General features: G+C 36.7%; 1 protein-coding gene across 4 annotated transcripts in view; it reads left to right on the top strand.

The window, feature by feature from the left end:
* The window catches only part of GABRG3 (gamma-aminobutyric acid type A receptor subunit gamma3), a 694,245-nt gene that overhangs the window by 640,076 nt on the left and 26,495 nt on the right, over positions 1–27,674 (top strand). The window contains exon 7 of one of the 4 annotated variants that reach the window (XM_072795405.1): positions 18,011–18,253. The exons of the other annotated variants lie outside the window; for them this stretch is intronic. Within the exon in view, the coding sequence (XP_072651506.1) occupies positions 18,011–18,237 (227 nt within the window). The 3' untranslated portion in view covers positions 18,238–18,253. Of the gene's footprint in view, positions 1–18,010; positions 18,254–27,674 lie in introns of those variants that run through there. 4 annotated transcript variants of the gene reach the window in all.

Raw genomic sequence — 27,674 nt, 5'->3', positions numbered from 1 at the left:
AGTAACTTTTTTCTAGATATGTCTCCTAAGACAAGGGAAATAAAAGAAAAAATAAACTATTAGGAATTTTGATATATACAATTTAAAAAAAAAAAACCTGTACGACAAAGGAAACAATCAACAAGCCAAAAGACAACCTACAGAATGAAAGAAGATCTTTTCAAATGATATATCTAACTAAAGGTTAGTATCCAAAATATATCAAGAACTTATACTATTCAACACCCCAAACCAGACAATCCAATTTAAAAATGTGCAGAAGACATTTCTCCAAAGAAGACAAACTGATGGCCAGCAGACACATGAAAGATGCTCAACATCACTCATCATCAGGGAAATGCAAATCAAAACTATAGGATATCACCTCACACTTGTGGAAATAGCTAAAATCAAACCCAAGGAAAACAGGTGTTGGCGAGGATGTGGAGAAAAAGAAACCCTCTCTCACTGTTGGTGGGAATGCAAACTTATGGAGCCCCTCTGGAAAACAATAAGAAGTTTCCCCTGAAAGTTACACCCTACTATCCAATAATCACACTACTGGGTAATTACCAAAAAACACAAAACACTAATTTAAGTGGATACATGCACCACTATGTTTATTGCAGCATTATGTACAATAGCCAAAGTATGGAAAGAGCCCGAGTGCCCACTGATAGATGAGTGGATAGAAATGAGGTAATACACACACACACAACAGAACATTATTCAACCATAAAAAGGAATGAAATCTTGCCATTTGCAATAATATGGATGGACCTAGATATAATGCTAAGTAAAATAAGTCACAGAAAGACAAATGCCATATGATCTCACTCATATGTGGAATTTAAGAAACAAAACAAGCAAAAGAAAGAAGAGAGAAAGACAAACCAAGAAATAAACTTTCAACTATAGGGGACAAAGTGATGGTTACCAGAGGGGAGGTTGGTGGGGGATGGGTAAAGTAAGTGATGGGGATTAAAGAATACACTTATTATGTTGGGGAAAAAAACTCCAGCAGCAACAGCAATTATTTAGAATTTAGACAAATGAAAACATTTTTTAAGGACATCATTGGGAACTGCATGTGCATGATGTTAAAAAACAGTAATAAAAGAAATAAAAGAAACATAGATTGTTTCATAACAATTTTATATTTGACGCTATTTTCTAAATTAAAGAATATATATAATTTCCCTTGATTTTAATAAATAGGAAATTAAAGAGTAAAGAAATTAAAACTTTAAATAAATGTTTTTTTCATTAACATTAAATAGACTCAATAGTCTCAGCACCAAGACATTGAGATCGTGTCAATACACTTCAGCCAGAGATCATCAGAAACACACATATAGTTGAATAAGCTGGAGTTATTACTCATTGAGTGAGGGAGAAAACACTCTGAGGGAACCATGGGGCATCTCAGTAAGAGGGACATACAGGAATATATGAAATATATATATATATATATATATGAATACAGCATTCATGTGTCTGGGGAAGATTTGAGGGTGTAGGCATGGCTCTGATTTTGGATGCTACCACCTGCCTATCTATGTTAGGTCAACTCCATGGGAGCCCTAGCCAGTAGTATCAAGCCAGCTCCCAGATGCCAGATTCTTTTCTCTTTCTCAGAGACACTATCTTTCTAACTTCTCTTCTCATTAATATCCCACATGGCTACACTGGGATTTTTCACTGGTAGATGCCATACATTTCAAATTATTTTCTATAATGATATTTTCCAAAGTTTTAAAAATTCTTTGTATATTAAAGTGAACTCAGTGATTACCAAATTTCCTGATACAATATCCCTCTAAGTTCCTTTTTTTTTAACAGGAGAAAATAAAATTTAATTACGTATGTACAGGGAACCCCCATAAACATGAGATTTTGAAGGCAGTCAGACAAAATGAGCTATATATGCTATCTTGCACTAAGGAAAGAGGATAGGGTCTGGGAAGTCAAAGGGAAGGAAGGCAATTCACAGAAAAATAAAGAATAAATGTTTGGTAAACAAATGTTTCCTGGGCTATGCAGAAACAATGGGATATAGAGAGGAATTTTAACAAACAGATTTTGCTAAATTCCTTTCTCTCAGCCACCCATACTTCATAGTGTACTGTAGGTGTCTGTGGTGATAGCTCCCTTTCTGGAACAGCTCATCTATTTAAATTCTTTTAGGCAAGGGGAAGGTCAAGGTCGAAATTTACTTCTTTAATAGCAAAACCTTCATTTTTCCCTGTATTTAAAATAAAAGATTTATTTATTTATTTGAGAGAGGAAGTGAGCACACAGAGGGAGAGGGAGAGAGAGAAGCAGACTTCCCACTAAGCAGGGAGCCTGATGATCCCAGGACCTTGAGATCATGACCTGAGCCAAAGGTAGATGCTTAACCATCTGAGCCACCCAATCACACCCTCATTATATTTTTATTTTGAAAAATGGCAAAAATAATTCAATGAACATCTGTATGCTCTTCACCTAGATTCTCAGTTGTTAACATTTTGCTGCATTTGCTTATCTTTTCCTGAAGGATGGACAAGCTAACACTGTTTATAGGATGTGTATGAAGCTTGTATGTGCAAGGTGGTTTGTCCACACTTATTGTGCTATGAGATGGAGCTGGATATGGGAAGAGAAGAAGGAAGCTGAAGGCTTGAGGCCAGCAACCAGAAGCTTACTTTCCTTAAGTACCATGTTCCAGGATGGAATTCCAATGATCCAGTAATTTAATATTATGACTTACACTATTAGGTCATCATAAAGTATATTTATCAAGTTAGGAGGATAAAATATATTTTATTACTTTACTAAATCGGTTTATACCTTTTAAACTTACAGATGTATACAGTAAAGGTCTCTATTTGTAATTTTGTCCTGGGCCATACAAACATTAGGGGAGCACCTAATGCTTACTTGGAAGGGGAAGGGAAATACTGCTTTCCCACGGATTTCACTTATATGTAGTATATATTTCACTTATATGTAGTTCAGGAGTGCCCCCCAGATATGTTGCTTTAGCATGCCTATTACTTCAAGCTGAAAACATTCAAGTCCAAAAGACTTAGGAAGAAACTGACCTTTTCCTTGAATTTGAGCCAATACTTAATGGGTAGGTTTTATTTTTAAGTTATTTTTTTTTTCATAAAAGACCCATGAACACTGTATCTCTGACTTCTATGTTTAAGAGTGTTTGCCCTTGATTTTATTCTTTAACTGTGTCTTAGCTGAGTCAGTTTGTTTCCCTGAGAACTTTATAGCATTGTTCTATTGTCTTCTGACCATGATTGTTGTTTTGGAGAAATCCGAGTCCAATGCAATGCTTTCCCCTTAGAAGCATATACCTTATCAAGAAGATGGCAGCTTTACAGTGTTCTTGGTAATCACTGTGAATTTCTACTACTTCACATGGCTTGTCTACTGACTCATATGAGAAGTATCACTTTTCGGAGTTATAGCTGGGCTTCTTCTAGTCTTTGATTATAATTTAGGAAGAAAGATATTTGCCCATTAGGAATTTCTTATCAAACAAACCTGGTAAGTTATAGTGATACTAAGCACCATGCTTTCATCATCCTAATGATGATTTATATTTGCACATTAGGACAATTCTTAGAATTTTTAGGATTTAATTTGATACAAAGATGTAAGACTAATTCTAAAAATATCAGAAACACAGATTTGAGAAGGATGGTATTCTAAGCACTAAATGATTTCAGATAAAACATTCCCAAGAAGTCTCATGAGGTCAGAGTCCACAGGGGATATTGATTTTCTAATACCCATTTTTCCATTCGAATCTTCCATTATTGAAACAATTGCACTAAATCTAGAGACATTTTACTGACTATAAACAACCCAGTCATTGGTGAAAGGCACAAGTCAGTTTTAAAAAAAATGTTCAATTCTAATCTGAGTATTAGTTGTACATTTGTTTTCAAAAACTAGCTCCTTTTTTGATATAAAGCTTTGTTTTAATGGAAATGTTTATTTACAGGTTAGAAACAGTAAGTCTTCTGAGAATATTTGATGAGCAGTAAGCATTAGCAGCAATTAAGCTTGTAATCCTTGTTGAAGTAATTAGATAAAAATTATGAATTTTACTTGGTCCTCATTCTGAAAAACACCAAAGGCGACATATAGTGCCTACAACATCAGCATAGTTTAAAAACACAGTGACTTGTGCTGACAGCTTCCTTCTACTAGGCCCTGTTCTGAGGGTTTTACATTTATTAACTTATTTAATCTGCCCCCAAACCATAGGAGATATAGGTACCATTATTATTACTAGTTCACAGGGGAAGAAAATAGGGACACAAACAGATGAGCCACCTAGTCAAAATCCAGGTAATACCATTGCTATGGCTGTGCTCTTAAATGTGCTACTCTGCTTCTTTACAAAATAAGAGTTCTGATGATGGATGAGTAAATGTACCAGCAATACTTACAAGCACAGAGAACAAAACTATTGCATCTGAGTCTACAAAGAATATCAGAACATTGGCAGGTGCTGAGATTACCAAAAGAGTAAGGAAAGCAGGGGAGGACCAGAGTCCACAGCTGTTCCTATGAGGGCAATATCTTGCTTAACCTACTCAGCCATTTTGCAGCAGTCTAAAGTGGCAATTGGATTTTCATTCATTTATTGGCTGACATTATTGGTAATCATCTCCTCTGAGAATGCCTCTTGTTAGGCATTAGTAATGCAATTATGCCTGAAGGAAGCAAAGGCCCAACTTTTTAAAAAATGTTTTCTCTAAAGATTTTATCCATTTATTTGAAGGACGCAGAGGGATAAGCAGACTCCTCACTGAGTGCAGAACTTGATGTGGGGCTCCAGATCAGGACCCCAAGATCAGGACCTGAGATAAAGTCAGACACTTAATTGACTGAGCCACCCAGGTGTCCTGCAATGGCCCAGATCTTAATGGAGTTTATAGTCAGTAAGAAAGATGGACAGTAGTGTCACCAAAAAGTATGAAATTGCATTTATATAAGTTAAGGAGAATCCATGGCCAAAATTCTCTGTAAGGCAATAACTGGGGAGCCTGATTACATCCCAGTGATCAAGAAAGTGACCTTAAAACTGAGAGCTGGAGCAGCCCCAGTGGCCCAGCGGTTTAGCACCGCCTTCTTCCCAGGGTGTGATCCTGGAGACCCAAAATCGAGTCCCAGGTCGGGCTCCCTGCATGGAGCCTGTTTCTCCATCTGCCTCTCTCTCTCTCTCTCTCTCTCTCTCTCATGAATAAATAAATAAAATCTTAAAAAAAAAAAAAAAAAACTGAGACCTGAAGGAGCAAGCAGGTACTCACTAAGCAAAGGGCTGCATTTGGCATTGTGGAAAAGGCAGCCAGGCTGTTAGAAGGAACACGATGCCACTAAAAGAGGACCTGGTGTCTTGGAAGAAGCACAAAAGACAGATGAACTTGGAAAAGAAAGCCTATGTCTCTCTGTATGGGAAGTATATCTTACATATCAGCTGACTTGAGCCGGTCAGAGAGTGACTAGAAAAACAGCTGAGGGAGTTCCATGCAGGGAATTGGTTAGACAAGTGAATGAAAGGCAGAGAAGGCAACCAGGGGATATGAGACAACCATATTCCCCTTTGTTAGTGGTACAAAAGAGGCGGTGTTCAGAATAGCCTCATGGAAGCCCAGTTGAGACCAGCCTCATAGAATCTAGTGGGCTCCATGTCCTTGAGACATAGCCCAAAGACAGCCAGGGAGAGGGAAAAATAACCTAGTTTCTCCCATTATCCATTCTGCCAGCTACCTTTCCCACTAGTAAATTTAGCCACTTACCTAGGAACTAGGGAAATAGCCATAGTTGCCAGTATCTATGAGGTACAGAATGGGGCAGAGAGACAAGTGACAGATCTGTAGAAAGAGACCCAAGGCCAGTACAAACATGACATAAACCTATCTTGTTAAGTAAAGGAGTTCCTTAAATTCCCACTCCCTAAAATTTGCCTTTTCTGAAGGCATCTTTTATGTTAGGTTCCATCTGTCAATTTGAAATCCAGAAAATCCACACAGCCTACTCTCTGATCTCATTTATTTTTATTTTAGGATACATTTGCTTATTATATAAAGTTAAAGTAGCATAGTACAGAATCTACAGGGTTCAGTGCCACAGACTGAATATCTATGATAATTATATATACTGCCTATTATTTTTGGTAATTTGCAGGCATCCTCTGTATTTGCTATAGTAACTCTCAACATGAATGGCTTAATGACCCCATCAAAAGGTGCAGGGTTTCAGACTGGATAAAAAAACAAGACCCATCTATTTACTCTCTACAAGAGACTAATTTTAGACATAAGGACACCTATAGCCTGAAAATAAAAGGTTGGAGAACCATTTACCATTCAAATGGTCCTCAAAAGAAAGCAGCAGTGGCAATCCTCATATCAGATAAATTAAAGTTTATCCCAAAGACTGTACTAAGAGATGAAGAGGGACACTATATCATACTTAAAAGATCTATCCAACAAGAAGACCTAATAATCATCAATATTTATGCCCTGAATCTGGGAGCTGCCAAGTATATCAATCAATTAATAATCAAAGTTAAGACATACTTAGATAATAATACACTTATACTTGGTGACCTGAAGTTAGTGCTTTCTATAATCGACAGATCTTCTAAACACAACATCTCCAAAGAAACAAGAGCTTTAAATGATACACTGGACTAGATGGATTTCACAGATATTTACAGAACTTTACATCCAAACGCAACTGAATACACATTCTTCTCAAGTGCACATGGAACTTTCTCCAGAATAGACCACATACTGGGTCACAAATCAGGTCTTAACCGATACCAAAAGATTGGGATCATCCCCTGCATATTTTCAGACAATAATGCTTTGAAATTAGAACTAAAACACAAGAGGAAGTTTGGAAGGACCTCAAAAACGTGGAGGTTAAGGACCATCCTCCTAAAAGATGAAAGGGTCAACCAAGAAATTACAGAAGAATTAAAAAGATTCATGGAAACTAATGCAAATGAATATACAACCATTCAAAATCTGTGGGATGCAGCAAAAGCAGTCCTGAGGGGGAAATACATCGCAATACAAGCGTCCATCCAAAAACTGGAAAGAACTCAAATACACCAGCTAACCTTCCACCAAAAGGAGCTGGAGAAAAAACAGCAAATAGATCCTACACCCAGCAGAAGAAGACAGTTAATAAAGATTCGAGCAGAACTCAATGAAATAGAGACCAGAAGAACTGTGGAACTGATCAACAAAACCAGGAGTTGGTTCTTTGAAAGAATTAATAAGATAGATAAACCATTAGCCAGCCTTACTAAAAAGAAGAGAGAGACGACTCAGATTAATAAAATCATGAATAAGAAAGCGGAGATCACTACCAACACCAAAAATACAAACGATTTTAAAAACATATTATGAACAGCTATATGCCAATAAATTAGGCAATCTAGAAGAAATGGACGCATTTCTGGAAAACCACAAACTACCAAAACGGGAACAGGAAGAAATAGTAAACCTGAACAGGCCAATAACCAGGGAGGAAATTGAAGCAGTCATAAAAAACCTCCCAAGACACAAAAGTCCATGGCCAAATGGTTTCCCAGGGGAATTCTATTAAATGTTTAAAGAAGAAACCGTACCTATTCTACTAAAGCTGTTCGGAAAGATAGAAAGAGGTGGAGTACTTCCAAATTCATTCTATGAGGGCAGCATCACCTTAATTCCAAAACCAGAGAAAGACCCCACCGAAAAGGAGAATTATAGACCAATATCCCTGATGAACATGGATGCAAAAATTCTCAACAAGATACAAGCCAATAGGATCCAACAGTAAATTAAGAAGATTATTCACCATGACCAAGTAGGATTTATTCCCAGGACACAAGGCTGGTTCAACACTCGTAAAACAATCAATGTGATTGATCATATCAGCAAGAGAAAAACCAAGAACCATATGATCCTCTCATTAGATGCAGAGAAAGCATTTGACAAAATACAGCATCTATTCCTGATCAAACTCTTCAGAGTGTAGGGATAGAGGGAACATTCCTCAGCATCTTAAAAGCCATCTACGAAATGCCCACAGCAAATATCATTCTCAATGGGGAAGCACTGGGAGCCTTTCCCCTAAGATCAGGAACAAGACAGGGATGTCCACTCTCACCACTACTATTCAACATAGTACTGGAAGTTCTAGCGTCATGAATCAGACAACAAAAAGACATTAAAGGCATTCAAATTGGCAAAGAAGAAGTCAAACTCTCCCTCTTTGCCGATGACATGATACTCTAAATAGAAAACCCAAAAGCCTCCACCCCAAGATTGCTAGAACTCATACAGCAATTTGGCAGCGTGGCAGGATACAAAATCAATGCACTAAAATCAGTGGCATTTCTGTACACTAACAATGAGAATGAAAAAAGAGAAATCAAGGAGTCAATCCCATTTACAATTGCACCCAAAAGCATAAGATACATAGGAATAAACCTAACCAAAGAGGTGAAGGATCTATACCCTAAAAACTATAGAACACTTCTGAAAGAAATTGAGGAAGACACAAAGAGATGGAAAAATACTCCATGCTCATGGATTGGAAGAATTAATATTGTGAAAATGTCAATGTTACCCAGGGCAATTTACACGTTTAATGCAATCTCTATCAAAATACCATGGACTTTCTTCAGAGAGTTAGAACAAATTATTTTAAGATTTGTGAGGAATCAGAAAAGACCTGGAATAGCCAGGGGAATTTTAAAAAAGAAAACCATATCTGGTGGCATCACAATGCCAGATTTCAGGTTGTACTACAAAGCTGTGGTCAAGACAGTGTGGTACTGGCACAAAAACAGACACATAGATCAATGGAACAGAATAGAGAACCCAGAAGTGGACCCTGAAATTTATGGTCAACTAATATTCGATAAAGGAGGAAAGACTATCCATTGGAAGAAAGACAGTCTCTTCAATAAATGGTGTTGGGAAAATTGGACATCCACATGCAGAAGAATGAAACTGGACCACTCTCTTGCACCATACACGATGATAAACTCAAAATGGATGAAAGATCTAAATGTGAGACAAGATTCCATCAAAATGCTAGAGGAGAGCACAGGCAACACCCTTTTTGAACTTGGCCACTGTAACTTCTTAAAAGATACATCCACGAAGGCAAAAGAAACAAAAGCAAAAATGAACTATTGGGACTTCATCAAGATAAAAAGCTTTTGCAGAGCAAAGGATACAGTCAATAAAACTCAAAGACAACCTACAGAATGGGAGAAGAGATTTGCAAATGACGTATAGATAAAGGGCTAGTTTCCAAAATCTAAAAGAACTTATTAAACTCAACAGCAAAGAAACAAACAATCCAATCACGAAATGGGCAAAAGACATGAAGAGAAATCTCACAGAGGAAGACATAGACATGGCCAACATGCACATGAGAAAATGCTCTGCATCACTTGCCATCAGGGAAATACAAATCATAACCACAGTGAGATACCACCTCACACCAGTGAGAATGGGGAAAATTAACAAGGCAGGAAACCGCAAATGTTGGAGAGGATGCGGAGAAAAGGGAACCCTCTTACACTGTTGGTGGGAATGTGAACTGGTGCAGCCACTCTGGAAAACTGTGTGGAGGTTCCTCAAAAAGTTAAAAATAGACCTGCCCTACGGCCCAACAATTGCACCAAAGATACAGATGCAATGTAAATCTTTGGATTTACCCCAAAGATACAGATGCAATGAAACGCTGGGACCCCTGCACCCCTATGTTTCTAGCAGCAATGTTTACAACAACCAAACTGTGGAAGGAGCCTCGGTGTCCATTGAAAGATGAATGGATAAAGAAGATGTGGTTTATGTATACAATGGAATATTACTCAGCCATTAGAAATGACAAATACCCACCATTTGCTTCAACATGGATGAAACTGGAGGGTATTATGCTGAGTGAAGTAAGTCAATCGGAGAAGGACAAACATTGTATGTTCTCATTCATTTGGGGAATATAAATAATAGTGAAAGGGAAGAGAAGGGAAGGGAGAAGAAATGGGTAGGAAATATCAGAAAGGGAGACAGTACATAAAGACTCCTAACTCTGGGAAACTAACTAGTGGTTGTGGAAGGGAAGGAGGGCGGGGGGTGGGGGTGAATGGGTGACGGGCACTGAGGGGAGCACTTGACGGGATGAGCACTGGGTGTTATGTTGGCAAATTGAACACCAATAAAAATTTATTATTAAAAAATAAAAAATAAAAAAATAAAAAAAAGGACAACCACAAAAAAAAAAAACTGGAAAGAACTCAAATACAAAAGCTAACCTAAAGAGCTGGAGAAAAAACAGCAAATAGATCCTACACCCAGCAAAAGACAATTAATAAAGATTCAAGCAGAACCCAATGAAATAGAGACCAGAAGAACTGTGGAACAGATCAACAAAACCAGGAGTTGGTTCTTTGAAAAAATTAATAAGATAGATAAACCATTAGCCAGCCTTATTAAAAAGAAGAGAGAAAGGACTCAAATTAATGAAATCATGAATGAGAAAGGAGAGATCACCACCAATACCAAGGAAATGCAAATGGTCTTAAAAACGTATTTTGAGCAGCTTTACACCAATAAATTAGGCAATCCAGAAGAAATGGACGCATTTCTGGAAAACCAAAAAAAAAAAAAAAATTAAAGGAAAAGAAAACCACAGACTACCAAAACTGGAACAGGAAGAAATAGAAAACCTGAATAGGCCAATAACCAGGGAGGTAATTGAAGCAGTCATCGAAAACCTCCCAAGACACAAAAGTCCACGGCCACATGGCTTCCCAGGGGAATTTTATCAAACGTTTAAAGAAGCAACCATACCTATTCTACTAAAGCTATTTGGAGAGATAGAAAGAGATGGAATACTTCCAAATTCGTTCTATGAGGCCAGCATCACCTTAATTCCAAAACCTCACCAAAAAGGAGAATTATAGGCCAATATCCCTGATGAACATGGATGCAAAAATTCTCAACAACTTACTAGCCAATAGGATACAACAATACATTAAGAAGATTATTCATCATGAACAAGTGGGATTTATCCCTGGGACACAAGGCTGGTTCAACATTCGTAAAGCAATCAATGTGATTGATCATATCAGCGAGAGAAAAAACAAGAACCGTATGATCCTCTCAATAGATGCAGAGAAAGCATTTGACAAAATACAGCTGTATTTGCTATAAAAAAATAACTCAAGAGCCTTATAATAAAGGAGAATGAAAAGATAAAAATGACCAGACATTTTGCCTTGAGTAACTGTCCCATCAGAATAAGAACAGACACCTGTTTCTAAATGTTGACTGGGGTAATGGAAGCAGACTAGCATTTTTGTTCCTAAAGAACACAGACATCAGCTACAAAGATGTGCCAGGAACAAAGATTCTCCTTCCCAAAGCAAGCCTCACAAATCTTCCCAAAATATTCCCTGTAGACAGTTACAGACTGATCAAAAGCCCAGTCTCTGAAGCATCTTTTTAGAGTCTCAAAATCAGTCACCTCAAAACCAATTTAAACCCTCATCACAAACATAATGAGTTCTATCCCAAGAGAGGCTCCTGCTTCTACAATCTATTTAAATCTGGCTTCCTGACAGTTCATCCATCCTTGACATGGAATTTGAAGGAATTCTATCAACTGTGAAAAATCCCAAAGCTTTAAAACAAAGAATTGGACAGATTTTATACAAAGTAAAAACATATTTATGAAATATCCCAGGTGAACTTTCTTCATCTGACTTCTTCAGGCACTGAGCCTTGTACCCATTCTATCTTGATTGGTAAGTGTCAAAGCATTTTTGAACACCTGGAGATGAGAAACTAGGGATTTTAATTTTAGTTATATCTCTAATTTTCTAAAATGGAGTTGCCTACAAGTAAGAAAATGAAGTGTCATAGTGTGTTAAGAAAATGCCAACTCTAGAAGATGACACTTGTTTTATTACCCACGAGTCTTGCATTCTCACACTGAAACATTCTCAGGAGTTGATTTGAGAGGACCTGATGGCAGGAGCCCAGAAGTAACAACCGCCTAATGCAAATCTTGTGATACAGTCACCAACGACAAAGTACTTTAAAATAAGGGCCAAGCTCCAGGTAAGGAGAGCATATGACTAATATTTAATAAAAATCAGATAGCTTATTTAAATGAAACTAATCAAATTTGGCAAAATCTGAATCAGAATTATTGATGATTTTTACTAAGTTCATTTTCATTCAACGTTTACAAATTCAATATAATTTCCATTCAGTTAAAAATACTTACACATTTTGATGTATTATTTGATTGATAAGGGGTTTTTTATTTTATATTTTATTAAAAATATTATTTATTTATTCATGAGAGACACAGAGAGAGAGGCAGAGACACAAGCAGAGGGAGAAGCAGGCTCTCTGCAGGGAGCCTGATGTGGGACTTGATCCCAGAGCGCTGGGATCATGCCCTGAGCTGAAGGCAGATGCTCAACCACTGAGCTACCCAGGCTTCATGATAGGGTGTCTTTTAACTGCCTTTTAAAATTTTTAGAACATTATTGGTTAAAATATAATTGTAAGAAACAATACAGAGATCCCATGTACTCTTTACCAGGTTATACCAATAGTACTGTTTCGAGGGGGAAGTGTATCACAGATTGGTATATAGTCAAGATATGAAACATCCATCACAAGGATCTTTCATGTCCCCATTTTATGGTCATGTCTATTTCCCTTCCTCCTTCACTCCCTTCTTAATCATTAGCAACCATTAATATGATCTCCATTTTCATCTTGCCATTTCAGGAATGCTAGCTATATAAATGGAATAATACAAAATGGTACTTCTGGCCTTGGCTTTACATTTACAGGGATGTTTATTCATTTGTGTAGATCCGTGTTTCCACTTGTCATTTTTTTCCTGTGTGGATGATTTCCTTTGACATTTCTTATAGTCTCATTGTTAATGTATAGAAATGCCACTGACTTCTGGGCATTGATTTTGTATCCTGCCACACTGCCAAATTGCTGTATGAGTTCTAGCAATCATGGGGTGGAGTCTTTTGGGTTTTCTATTTAGAGTATCATGTCATCTGCAAGAGGGAGAGTTTGACTTCTTCTTTGCCAATTTGAATGCCTTTTATTTCTTTTTGTTGCCTGATTGCTGAGGCTAGGACTTCTAGTACTATGTTGAATAGCAGTGGTGAGAGTGGACATCCCTGTCGTGTTCCTGATCTTAGGGGAAAGGCTCCCAGTGTTTCCCCATTGAGAATGATATTTGCTGTGGGTTTTTCGTAGATGGCTTTTAAGATGCTGAGGAATGTTCCCTCTATCCCTACACTCTGAAGAGTTTTGATCAGGAATGGATGCTGTATTTTGTCAAATGCTTTCTCTGCATCTATTGAGAGGATCATATGATTCTTGGTTTTTCTCTTGCTGATATGATCAATAACATTGATTGCTTTACGAATGTTGAACCAGCCTTGCATCCTGGGGATAAATCCCACTTGGTCATGGTGAATAATCTTCTTAATATATTGTTGTATCCTATTGGCTAGTAAATTGTTGAGAATTTTTGCATCCATGTTCATCAGGGATATTGGTCTATAATTGTCCTTTTTGGAGGGGTCTTTCTCTGGTTTTGGAATTAAGATGATGCTGGCCTCATAGAACGAATTTAGAAGTACTCCATCTCTTTCTATCTTTCCGAACAGCTTTAGTAGGATAGGTATGGATCTTCTTTAAATGTGTGATAGAATTCCCCTGGGAAACCATCTGGCCCTGGACTTTTGTGTCTTGGGAGGTTTTTGATGACTGCTTCAATTTCCTCCCTGGTTATTGGCCCGTTCAGGTTTTCTATTTCTTCCTGTTCCAGTAGTTTGTGGTTTTCCAGAAATGCATCCATTTCTTCTAGATTGCCTAATTTATTGGCATATAGCTGCTCATAATAAGTTTTAAAAATCGTTTGTATTTCCTTGGTGTTGGTAGTGATCTCTCCTTTCTCATTCATGATTTTATTAATTTGAGTCTTCTCTCTCTTCTTTTTAATAAGGCTGGCTAATGGTTTATTTATCCTATTAATTCTTTCAAAGAACTAACCCCTGGTTTGTTGATCTGTTCCACAGTTCTTCTGGTCTCTATTTCATTGAGTTCTGCTCAATTCTTTATTAACTGTCTTCTTCTGCTGGGTGTAGGATCTATTTGCTACTTTTTCTCTAGCTCCTTTAGGTGTAAGGTTAGCTTTTGTATTTGAGTTATTAAGGAGTCAATCCCATTTACAATTGCACCCAAAAGCATAAGATACCTAGGAATAAACCTAACCAAAGAGGTAAAGGATCTATACCCTAAAAACTATAGAACACTTCTGAAAGAAACTGAGGAAGACACAAAGAGATGGAAAAATATTCCATGCTCATGGATTGGAAGAATTGATATTGTTTAAATTTCATGTTACCCAGAGCAATTTACACATTTAATGCAATCCCTATCAAAATGCCATGGACTTTCTTCAGAGAGTTGGAAAAAATTATTTTAAGATTTGTGTGGAATCAGAAAAGACCCTGAATAGCAAGGGGAAATATTAAAAAAGAAAAACATAGCTGGGGGCATCACAATGCCAGATTTCCGGTTGTACTACAAAGCTGTGGTCATCAAGACAGTGTAGTACTGGCAAAAAAACAGACACAGGATCAATGGAACAGAATAGAGAATCCAGAAGTGGACCCTCAACTTTATAGTGACCTAATATTCGACAAAGGAGGAAAGACGATCCACTGGAAGAAAGACAGTCTCTTCAATAAATGGTGCTGGGAAAATTGGACATCCACATGCAGAAGAATGAAACTAGACCACTCTCTTGCACCATACACAAAGATAAACTCAAAATGGATGAAAGATCTAAATGTGAGACAAGATTCCATCAAAATCCTAGAGGAGAACACAGGCAACACCCTTTTTGAACTCGGCCACAGTAACTTCTTGCAAGATACATCCACGAAGGCAAAAGAAACAAAAGCAAAAATGAACTATTGGGACTTCATCAAGATAAGAAGCTTTTGCACAGCAAAAGATACAGTCAATAAAACTAAAAGACAACCTACAGAATGGGAGAAGATATTTGCAAATGACGTATCAGATAAAGGGCTAGTATCCAAGATCTATAAAGAACTTCTTTAACTCAACACTAAAGAAACAAAAGATCCAATCATGCAATGGACAAAAGACATGAACAAAAATTTCACAGAGGAAGACATACACATGGCCTTAAGAACATGAGAAAATGCTCCGCATCACTTGCCATCAAGGAAATACAAATCAAAACCACAATGAGATACCACCTCACACCACTGAGAATGGGGAAATTAACAAGGCAGGAACCCACAAGTGTTGGAGAGGATGTGGAGAAAGGGAACCCTCTTACACTGTTGGTGGGAATGTGAACTGGTGTAGTCCCTCTGGAAACTCTGTGGATGTTACTCAAAGAGTTAAAAATATCTGATCTCCTAATCATAGATCTGCTCTATGACCCAGCCATTGCACTGCTGGGGATTTACCCCAAAAATACAGATGCAATGAAACGCCGAGACCCCTGCACCCTGATGTTTATAGCAGCAATGTCCACAATAGCCAAACTGTGGAAGGAGCCTCGGTGTCCATCGAAAGATGAATGGATAAAGAAGATGTGGTCTATGTATACAATGGAATATTCCTCAGCCGTTAGAAACGACAAGTACCCACCATTTGCTTCGACGTGGATGGTACTGGAGAGTATTGTCCTGAGTGAATTAAGTTCAATCAGAGAAGGAAGAACATTATATGGTCTCCTTCATTTGGGAAATATAAAAAATAATGACAGGGAATAAAGGGGAAAGGAGAAAAAATGAGTGGGAAATATCAGAAAGGGAAAAAAATAACATTTCTTGTAGTGTGGATCTGCTGGTTATGAATTCTTTCGACTTTTATATGTCTGGAGCAGTGTTTATTTTTCTTTATTCTTGGAAGATATTTTGCTGGTATAGTCTTATAAACTGACAGGACTGATTTTTATTTATCTTTTGAAAGAATTTTAGATTTACAAAAGAATTAGTAAAACATGATACAAAGACTTCTCGTTTACCTTTTGCTCACTTTCCCTTACTGACTTTCCCTTACTGTTAACATCTTACATAGCAATGGCAAAGTTGGTAAAACTCAGAAGTTTACATAGGCACAAAACTGTTAGCTCGGCTACAGCCTTTATTGACATTTTATCAATTTTTCCATTAATGTCTTTTTCCTATTCAATCAAAGATACCATGTTGCATTTAGTTTTTATGTCTCCATACTCTCTTCTAATCTGTGACAATTTGTTTTATGAAAAGCAAACTAACCTGGGCACTTTTGGATACTAATGGTGAAACACTTTGTGGAATATCCTCAGCTTAAGCATTTCTAATATTTTCTCATAGTAGACACTTTTTATCATATAACATCAGAGATTACATGATATCAACATTACTTATTACAGGTGATATTAGTCTTCATCACTTTGTTAAGAAACTGTCTGCCAGATTTCTCCACTGTAAATTATAATTTTATCCCTTTCTATTTTCTACTAATTAGAAGACTGTCACTAAGTCTAGCTCATATTCAATGGGAGGGAATGATGTTTAGCTGTAGTGTTTTTGTTTGTTTTTTGATACTCTATAAATTAATGAAGTTCCCCTCTATTTTTAGTTGTCTGGGATTTTTTCTCTTAAATGAATATTCTCTTTCATCAATTTATTTTTCTATATTTCCTAAATGACCAAATAATATTTCCCATTTAGTCTTAATATGTTGAATTACACTGACTGATTTTTTTAATGTGAGCCAGGCTTTCATTCCTGGTATTAATCTTTACATGTATATATATATATATATATATATATATATATATATATATATAGTTAGATTCAATTATTTTCTTATTTTGTTGATGGTTTTTGTGTCTACATGAATAAGGGATATTTGCTTTTTTAGTTTTATTAACTTTTCTTGTAATATCTATGTCTATTTTTGTTATTGTTATTGGTAAGGCAGCCCTCATAGAATGAGTTTAGAAATGCTCTTTTTGTTTTATATTCTGGAAAAGTTTGTATACTTGGTACTATACATGCTTATAAAATTTGATAGAGGGCAGCCCGGGTGACTCAGCAGTTTAGTGCTGCCTTCAACCCAGGGCTGCTCCTGGAGACCTGGGATTGAGTCCTACATCGGGCTCCCTGCACGGAGCCTGCTTCTCCCTATGCCTGTGTCTCTGCCTCTCTCTCTCTCTCTCTCTCTCTCTCTCTCTCTGTCTCTCATGAATACATGAATAAAATCTTTTAAAATTTTTTTGATAAACTATCTGTGATTAGAGTTGTGCATTTAGAAAGTCTTTAATTAAAATTTAACTTCTTTGATAGATATAGGTTTATAAAGATTATCTATTTTTTAAGATTATCTATTTTTAATAAGTTCTGGTAGTTTTTGTCTTTCAAGGAATATGTTAATTTAACCTATGTTGTAGAATTATTGATATAGCTTTTTCAATTAATTTTTTAACCATAAAATAATGTTTCTCCCTCTTTTTTATGATATTGATTATTTGTGCTTTATCTTTTTTTCTTGGCAAAACCGTACAGGGTTTTTTGAGTTGTATATGGAGAATTCTAAGATGACTTCCAAGGTTTTCTACCCATACCATGAATTTTATGTATTTTACTCCCATGATTAGTTATGTTATTTATATGGTACACTTGAATTTAAGATATGGAAACTATCTGGTTGGGCCTTGCTTAATCACAGGAGCCTTTTAAAAACCAAGAGTTTTCTCTAGCTAGTTCAAAAGGGGAATTTAGAGTAAAGCACTAGAATGATTACATGTATTTTTGTTGGCTTGAATATGGAGTTAGCAATATAGTAAATAGTTGGGAGTGTGTTATTGTCCCATAGCTCTTGGTTTCTCTGTTCTGATTTTTTAACTCATTTTTTTCTCTGTATTTCAGATTGGATTATTTCTGTTCAACTGTTGTCAAATTCACTGGTTCTTTCCTTTGGCTGTGATAAGTCTATTGGTATCAGCATCAAGGCATGTTTCATCTCCCCTATGCTGCTGCTGCTTCTGCTGCTGTTGTTGTTTTCCTGCGTTTCTATTAGATTTCTTCTTAACATTGAAATCAGTATTGGTCTTGCATGTTGTCTACCTTCTCCATTAAAGCCTTTAACATATTAAATGATTATTTTAAACACCTCTGTTATGTCTGGCTCTTTGTAATGACTGCTTTGTCTGTTCAGACTGCTATTCTTGGTTTATTGTTGGGTGTGTCGTATGGAAGAGTAGACACTGAGGTAAATGTTTTGTATGCTTGGAGATGAGCATCCTTTTATCCTTAGGCCTCTAGTGTGAGGGTTTGCTTATCTGGTGGGAAGTTGATACAGGCTTCAAATTTTCTTCCTACTTGAATTTGAGCCTGTTGACTTGGATTTGGGTCTTCCCTTTCATCTGCCTAGAGATAATCTTTCTTTTACAGTTTCTCCACGTGGATCATACTGTTGTTTTTATTCAATGCTTGTTAGCATGTTAGTGGTTGCAACAGGGGACGGTGTTGTTTTCTGATATTTTGACTAAAATCTAGTCATAGGCAGAATTTGTGAATCTAGTTCTTCAGATGTGAACTGAATGTAATGCTGAGCCTAGCAAGTATTCCTGCAAAGTAGGAGCATTATTTCCCAGTTCCCCTGAAAAAGAGCATTATTTCCCAGTTCCCCTCCCACTGCCACAGTAGGTTTCCAATCATTCTCTAATGCAACAGTCCTTGCTGCTCTCTTCCTGTGTAATAAGGTTTTTATTTCACAGAGAGCACAGCAATGTGTGCCTGGGTAGAGGCGTTGCAGTGGAGATGGTTGCACCACTGGATGGTTGCTCAGCATTCTCCTGAGTTTTCCCTTTGAATGCCCATGAAGTTCCTGGATAAGAAACCTGCAAGAAAAAAAAAAGAAAGAAAGAAAGAAAGAAAGAAAGAAAGAAAGAAAGAAAGAAAGAAAGAAAGAAAGAAAGAAAGAAAGAAAAGAAACCTGCAAGAGCATGAGAGACCTGTATCTCTGTGGCTCTCAGAGGCTTCACATTTTCATGCTCCCCACATTTAACATTTAGTAATTTGGTAAACACTTTTGGCTCAATAGACTTAATGGATTATATAGTGTTTGGTGATATTTATCTAAAGTAAGCAATGCTTAAATAAACAAATGCCAACTAGTGTCTCTCTTTCTAAAGATTTTAGACTAGTCATTTGCCCTGAAATCTTACATGGTTGATAGGTTCAATAAAAGTTATTAGTTTGCAAAAATATTATTGGTTTGCAATCACTACAAGCAAATGAATAAATTGCTGCAATTGGCCAAAAGTAGATAACATGATTATTTTAAGGAGGGCCATAGACAATGGCTGACAGCCTTACCAGAACTAAGTGAAATGGGAGATGGCAGTTTTCCATAGGAAATAATTAGGGGCAGAAAAACTATATACCTTCACATCCGAAATGCTTTACTCATACCTAGATAGATCATAAAAATGTTTGTCTCAATCCAATTAGCATACACTTGATTGCTTATCTCTAATTTATAATCTTAATAATTTAAACTTTTTATTTTAAAATAATGTTAAATTTACATAACTTTGAAAAGACAATATAGAGAGTTCCTGTACCCTCCATACTCAGGTCCCTCTGTTAACATCTCTTTCAATTTCTATAGTATATAAGTTCAAAACAAATAACCAGTATTGATATATTATTATTAAATAAATCTAATCAGATTTCAATATTGTTTCTTATAATATTCCATAATATTATAACTTTCTATTCAAGGACCCCAACAAGGACACCACATTACATTTAGTCATTCATATTTCCTGAGGCTTTCTGGGCTGTGAAATTTTCTCAGCTGTTCTTTGTTTTTAATAAACTTGATAGTTTTGAGAGTACCAGCCAGGTATTTGGTAAAATGTCCCTCAATTTAGGATTCTCAGGTGTTTTTGTCATGATTAGATTAGGGTTAAAGGTTTGGGAAGAAAGACCTCAGAGTTAAGGTACCATTCTCAACACATCACATTAGGATAAGTGCTTGAACATTACTTATCACTGATGATAACATAGTGTGTCCTCACTGTAAAGTTACTTTCTCTCTCCCCTTTTTTACTATACCTTTTTTTTTAAGATTTTATTTATTCATTCATGAGAGACAGAGTAAGGAGAGAGAGAGAGGCAGAGACACAGGCAGAGGGAAAGCAGGCTCCATGCAGGGAGCCTGACTTGGGACTTGATCCCAGGTCTCCAGGATCACGCCCTGGGCCGAAGGTAGGTGCTAAACCGCTGAGCCACCCAGGAATCCCCTTTACTATACCTTTTGAAAGCAAGTTACTAATCACATCTATTTATCAGGCAGGAAGGTATGCTTTACTTCCTGGAGGTGAAAGTATCTACATAAATTATTTGGTAATATTTTTCATGGGAAATTTGTCTCTCCTCTAGTGTTTGTTTACTTATCCTTTTATTTATATCAGTATGGATTAATGAATATTTATTTTATACTTTGAATTATAATTTAAAAAACACAGTTCTATTTATTTTTCTTCTCAAACTGTTCTAGCCTTAAGCATTAAGGAGTCCTTTGACCCACCCCCTGTCATTTAATTTTCTATACCACATCTTTACTTTGAGTACTACACAGACACTCTAAGTTCATCTTTCTTATTTTCTGCCCTCACCAAAAAATCAGAGATTTCTCCAAGGAGCCCTAGTTCTCTTTATTGGGGAATAGTATTATAAATCAAGATCTAGGTCCTGGATTAGCTCATTGCTGGTGGAATATCATTACTTCTAAGCTCTCTCCACAGATAGTGCAAGGAAATATATCTATGTATATTAACCTGTGAACAAGACAGAGGTGATGCAGAAGGCATCATAGAGACAGGCTCTGTTCCATGGAAAAGACAATTGATATATCAGTAAAAGAGAGAGACAGACAGACAGAACACACTCCATCATACTGCTACTATTCATGGAAGAGGAAATAGTAAATCACTACACCTAACCCCATGTCTTACAAAGACACTTTAAAATTCCCCATTGATATCCTGTTTAATGAAAAGTCAGAGGATGCACAATGCTGAAAAGATTAATTGGTTATTCAACAAACATTCATGGAGGGCCTACAAGAGTTAAGAAAGCAAAGAAAAGGAACAAACTGCTCTCATGAAACTTACATTCAAGGAAGAAGGGAGAATAGATGATAAACTGATAAACTTACAGATATCTTATATGTGATGGTGGTAAGTGATATATAGAGAAGTAAAACAAGGAAGGATAAAACAGATTTCCACTGCTTGTGGTAAACCATTCTTATTTTATATAGGTATCCAAGGATCTAATGGGATCTTGTTTGGGGAAGTGCAGGCAGTGAAGAGGTAAGAAATGCAGAGATCTGTTGGGAGGGTGGTTTGGGAACTAGAAATGTGAGAGCAAAGGAGAAAAAATTGGGATGTTTGAGGGATATCATGAGGGCCAATATGGCAGGAATTGGGGTTAGTAATGGAGAGGAAGCTCAAACCATGGAGGACTTTGTAGTTCAACTTAAGATTTTGAGGATTTATCTGATGAGATAGGAAGTTCTTGGATGGAGCTTGCCAAGGCTTGATCTGCACTCTACTTTAAAAGAATTGTGTTGGCTGCTGGATGGAGAATAGTCTGCAGATAAGCAAGTTAGGCAACTCCTCTAATAACCAGGTGGGACATCAGTGTACACTGGAGGTGGTAATATGTGGTTGGAATCTGAGTATACTTTTATGTATTTTTTAATGCATTGAATATATATTATGACAGGAAAAGAAGAAACAAAAATGGCTTTGAACCTTCAGATCTGAACAATTAGAAGAGCAGAGCTGATAGAGCAGACAGAGCTGCTTATTCCAGAATAGGGAGAAAGAGAGGCAGGAGTCTTCTCCTGCACATTGAGTTTGAAATCCCTTTTAGACATTTGTCGGGACATATTGAAATGTTGTTAAGATATATGTGACCATACTTCCAGAGAGTATCCATATTGTGTGGAACATGTATGGTATTTTAATTCCTGAAATTAGATGACATCCCCTAGAAAATAAAAGAATGGAAGGAAGATCTCAGGGCTGACCCATGGACATGCTCATATACGGAGGTTGCAAAGAGGAAAAGACACTATAAATTATACTAAGGAGATATTGCTCAAAGACAAAGCCTGGGGGTGGGGGGTGAGTAGACAGTTGAGGGCTTTAGAAATATCTTTAGACAACCACTTATGCTAAATTGACCTCAGTTGGCATTATTTTTCTAGTAAGGCTGAACCTCAAAGAAGTATCTCCAATTAACACTGAGTTAGAAGTATAATAGGATTTATGCGAAGGTACCAGAGAATTAATAAAAACATGGACCACTACAAATTCAAAAGGCAGATATATATTATAAGAATCCAAACAAATACTAAACATTTCCCTAAGATCTTAGAGTAATTGGGGAGAAAAAAAGTTTGAGCTCAATGCTGAAATAGCCAAAAGGAAATAAAAGAGGGAAAGTTGTAAAAAGTTAAGACAAGATGAAGTATAAAGGGTGGGAGAGATCAAAAGAAATAGAAGAAATAAGATCATAGAAGATGAAAGCCACATTAAAAGTAGAAATAATAAAATCTAATCTGACAAAAACAGGGTCAGGAACATGAACAACAGGTTTAGAAATACTGAGGAGTACACTCAAGAGGGAATAATTAGAAGAAAACAATAGGTATGTAAATCAAACAGAGTGTTTACAAACACATAGTGTTTCTGAGAAAAAGAAAAGAACAAGCCAAACAAAGTAAAATATTTAAAGATATTATCAGAGAAAAGAGTCCTGAAATGAAGGAAGACATGGATCTGGAGATCCCAAGAAAACAGGATGTGAGATGTCTTAATAAAGTTATAAAGAACACTTGATGGGATGAGCACTGGGTGTTATTCTGTATGTTGGCAAATTGAACACCAATAAAAAATAAATTTATTATTAAAAAAATAAAATAAAATAAATAAAAATAAAAATAAAAAAGGTTATAAAGAAACAGAGGAGAGGCTGAGAATATGACAAAGTAAGAGGCTCCTAAGCTCACATTATCCCATGGATACAACTAGATAACACTAACATCAGCATAAATAATCCAGAAAATGAACTGAAGACTGGCAGAACAAACTCCACAACTAAAGGTAGAAAAGAGGCCATATCAAAGAGGGTAGGAAGGGCGGAGACACTGTGAGGAGCTAAATGAACCATAGCTGTCCACTGGGAAGAGGATGCTGAGGCATGGAGAGGGGAGAGAAACAGACTCACACTAGAAGCTAGCACAGAGAAGATGAATCCTCATAACAATTGGCTTTGGAAGCAAGAGAGGCCAAATTTCATGAGTTCTTACAAAGCAGGGTTTAAAGACTAGAATTTTTAAAAACAGCAGCTTTGGTTTTGGGACAGCCTGGGACAGTTGGTTTTAGGAAGCTGAATCTCTACCCTTAAAATGATAGCAAGACAAACAGCTTGTGGTGATACAGTGTAGAAAAAGTAATTTGACAAACACCTGGGACATATAGGAGGAAGAGTTATTTACAAATCTCAGAGCATGTCTCTGAGGGGCAGGGTTCACTGAGGGACTTCTCTAGAAAAAAAAGGAGATGGCCAGTGTCATCCCCTCTTCAACCCCCCATCACAACATAACCTGTGGGAACCAGCAGGGTGCCAATATTCACTAGGTAACTTCCTTACCCTAAGCCCTGCCCATCACACCTCCAGAGCTTGAGCAGATCTGCCCTTACCAGTCACATTTGTACAGTCCTGTCACTTCAGATCTCCTCTCCCAGAAGATTAGCACATACCATGCCAACATCTCTTCTTCCACTGCATGTTTCACAGAGCCTCAGCCCCAACAGTGCTGACAGAAGCCCAAAACCACCTTGTTAAAATCGCATGTCTTGTCCATGTGCATTTTGTGGATCTACTAAGGCTGGCCCTATCCTGGCAGCAGCAGCAGAAGAAGGGCTCATTACCCAAGCAGACCAGCACTCACACTTAAACTACATATTTTACCCTGGTTTGGGACAAAACACTGCTGCAACAGGCAAAGAAGCCTCTACAAACGGCACACTGAAGGAAAAAGTGGCCAGGAGGCAACAGCAGGGCACACATAGCACACAGAAGACACCCCCTGGAGCACTAGGTTCTGGTGAAAGCGCACATTGCATTGCAGGGCACTGCAGGAGCTCTTCCTCATAAAGCCATTACTTTCAAGAATAGGCGATACAGCTGACTTTCCCAACACAGAGAAACAGAGAATTGGACAAAATGAGGACACAGAGGAATGTGCTCCAAATGAAAGAACAAGACAAAATCATAGCAAGAGATATTAGCAAAATGGAAAATAAGAAATATGTTGGGGGGATCCCTGGGTGGCGCAGCGGTTTGGCGCCTGCCTTTGGCCCAGGGCGCGATCCTAGAGACATCGAGCTCCCGGTGCATGGAGCCTGCTTCTTCCTCTGCCTGTGTCTCTGCCTCTCTCTCTCTCTCTCTCTCTCTCTCTCTGTGTGTGACTATCATAAAAAAAATTTAAAAAAGAAATATGTTGGATAGGGAATTTAAAGTAATGATCATAAAGATACTCAACTTGAGAAATGAATGGAGGACATCAGTGAGATCCTTAACAAAAAGACAAAAAAGAACCAATCAGAGGTGAAGAAAACAATAAATGAAATTAAAAATCCATTAGATGGAATAAATAGCAGGCTATAGAAGGCAGAGGAACAAATTAGCAACTTGGAAGACAGAGTAATAGGAATGAAACTGAGCAGATGAGAGAAAAAAAATTATACAAAATGAGACAGACTTAGGGAACTCAGTGACTCCATCAAGTGTATGAACTTTTGCATTATAGTGATCCTAGAAGAGAGAGAAAATGGAACAGAAAATTTATTCGAAGAAATAATAGCTGAGAAATTTCCTGATTTGGGGAAGGAAACAGATACCTAGATCCAGGAGGCACAGAGATCCCACAACCAATCAGCCAAAGGAGGTCCACGCTAAAACACATAGTAATCAAAATGGCAACACATAGGGACACCTGAGAGGCCCAGCAGTTAAGCATCTGCCTTTGGCTCAGGGTGTGATCCTGGAGTCCAGGGATCAAGTCCCACATTGGGCTCCCTACATGGAGCCTGCTTCTCTCTCTCTATGTCTCTGCCTCTCTCTCTCTCTCTGTCATAAATAAATAATAAATAAATAAATAAATAAATAAATAAATAAATAAATAAAATCTTTTTAAAAATGACAACACATAGTGAAAATGAGAGAATTTTTAAAGCAGCAAATGAAAAGAAGGCATTTACATATAAGAGAAACCCCATAAGGCTATCAGCAGATTTTTCCACAGAAACTTTATAGACCAGAAGAGAGTTGCATGATAGTGCTAAATGGGAAAAATCTTCACTCAAAAATACTCTATCCAGCAAGGCTATCATTCAGAATACGAGAAATAAAGTTTCTCAGACAAATGAAAGCTAAAGGAGTTCATGACCACTAAACCAGCCCTACAGGAAATTTTTAAAGGGACTCTAAGTGGAAAGGAAAGAACTTGAGTAAGAATAAGAAAAGTAGGAAACACAAAAGCAGTAAAAATAAGTATATCTGTAAAAATTAGTCAAGGCACACACAAGATAAAAGTATGTAAACTATGAAACCATATATCTAAAACCTGAGGGAAGTGGAGTAAAGAATGGGTTCAAACTTAAGAGACCACCAACTTAATATAGACTGCTACATGCAAAAGATGTTATATACAAACCTAATTGTAACCACAAATCAAAAACCAATAATAGACATGCAACAAATAAAGATGAAGAAACTGAAATATATTGCTCAAGAAAGACAACAAAAGGTGAAAGAGAGCAAGAAAGGATTAGAGAAGAACTACAAAAACAACTACAAAATGACTAACAAAAGGCAATAAATACATACATATCAATAAGTACTTTAAGTGTAAAGAACCAAATGCTCCAATCAAAAGACAAGGGTGACAGAATGAATAAAAACCCAAGACCCATCTATATGCTACGTACAAGAAACACACTTCAGATCTAAAGACAATTGCAGGTTGAAAGTGGAGAAACATTTCTTATGCAAATGGATATCAAAGAAAGGCAGCATAGCAATACCTAAATTGAACAAATAGGTTTTTTTTTTTAAAAAAAAGTCACTAACAAGATGAAGAAGGACATTATATAATAATAAAGGGAACAATCCAACAAGAAGATATGACAATTGTAAATATTTATGCACTTGACATGGGAGTACCCAAATACATAAAACATTCAGTAGAAAACATAAGGGAACTAAACAATAGTAAACAATAATAGTGGGGGACTTTAACTTACATCAATGGACAGATCATCCAAACAAACAACAAAAAACAAAGGCTTTGAATCAGACATTGAACCATATAAATTTAATAGATATATTCAGAACATTCCATCCTAAAACAGCAGAATGCACATTCATTTCAAGTACTCATTTAAAAGGGAGGGGAAGGGGCTCTAATAACCTACCTAAACTGAAGGAGAAAGAAATAGAAAATTTGAACACACCAATTACCAGCAATGAAATTGAATCAGTAAAAACAAACAAACAACAACAACAAAAACACAAAACAAAACAAAAAACCCACCTCCCAACAAACAAAAGTCCAGGCTCAGATGGGCTTCACAGATGAATTCTAAAAAATATTTAAAGAAGAGTTAATACTTGTTCTTCTCACACTGTTTCAAAAAAAATAGAAGAGGGAAAACCTCCCAAATTCATTCTAAGAACAGCATTTATCCTAATGCCAAAACTAGATAAAAACACTACAAAAGAGAGAGAGAGAGCAAAAGAGAGACAACTGTAGGCCAGTATGTCTGATGAACACAGATGCAAAAAAATCTCAACAAAATATCAGTAATCCAAATCCAAACCCAAAAATACATACAGCTACATCATACTCAATGGGGAAAAATTGAGAGCTTTTTCTCAAGGGTCAGGAAAAATATAAGAATGTCATTCTCAGCATTTTGAATCAACATAGTACTGGAACTCCTAGCAACAGCAATCATACATGAGTAAGGACTAAGAGACATTCAAATTGGTAAGGAAAAAGTAAAACTTTCCCTATTTGCAGATGGCATGATTCTATGTAGAGAAAATTCTAAAGACTCCAACCAAAAACTACTAGAATTCATAAAAGAATTTGTAGTCACAGGATACAAAATCAATGACAGAAATCCATTGCATTTCTATACAGCAATAATGAAGTAGCAGAAAGAGAAATTAAGAAAACAATCTCATTTACAGACACCAAAAGTGATAAAATACCTAGGAATAAACTTAACCAAAGAAGTGAAGACTTATGCTCTAAAAACCATAAAGCATTGATGAAAGAAATTGAGGACAACAGAAAAAATGGAAAGACATTCCATGTTCATGAATTGGAAGAAGAAATATTTTTAAAATGTCTACACTACCCAAAGCTATCTACAGATTTAATGAAATTCTATCAAAATACCAACAACATTTTTCACAGAACTGGAATGAAGAATCT

The sequence above is a fragment of the Canis lupus genome, chromosome 2, assembly GCF_048164855.1.
Source record: "Canis lupus baileyi chromosome 2, mCanLup2.hap1, whole genome shotgun sequence".
Lineage (NCBI taxonomy): Eukaryota > Metazoa > Chordata > Mammalia > Carnivora > Canidae > Canis > Canis lupus.
The sequence above is the reverse complement of the archived record's forward strand: the minus strand, read 5'-3'. Positions and strand labels throughout refer to the sequence as shown.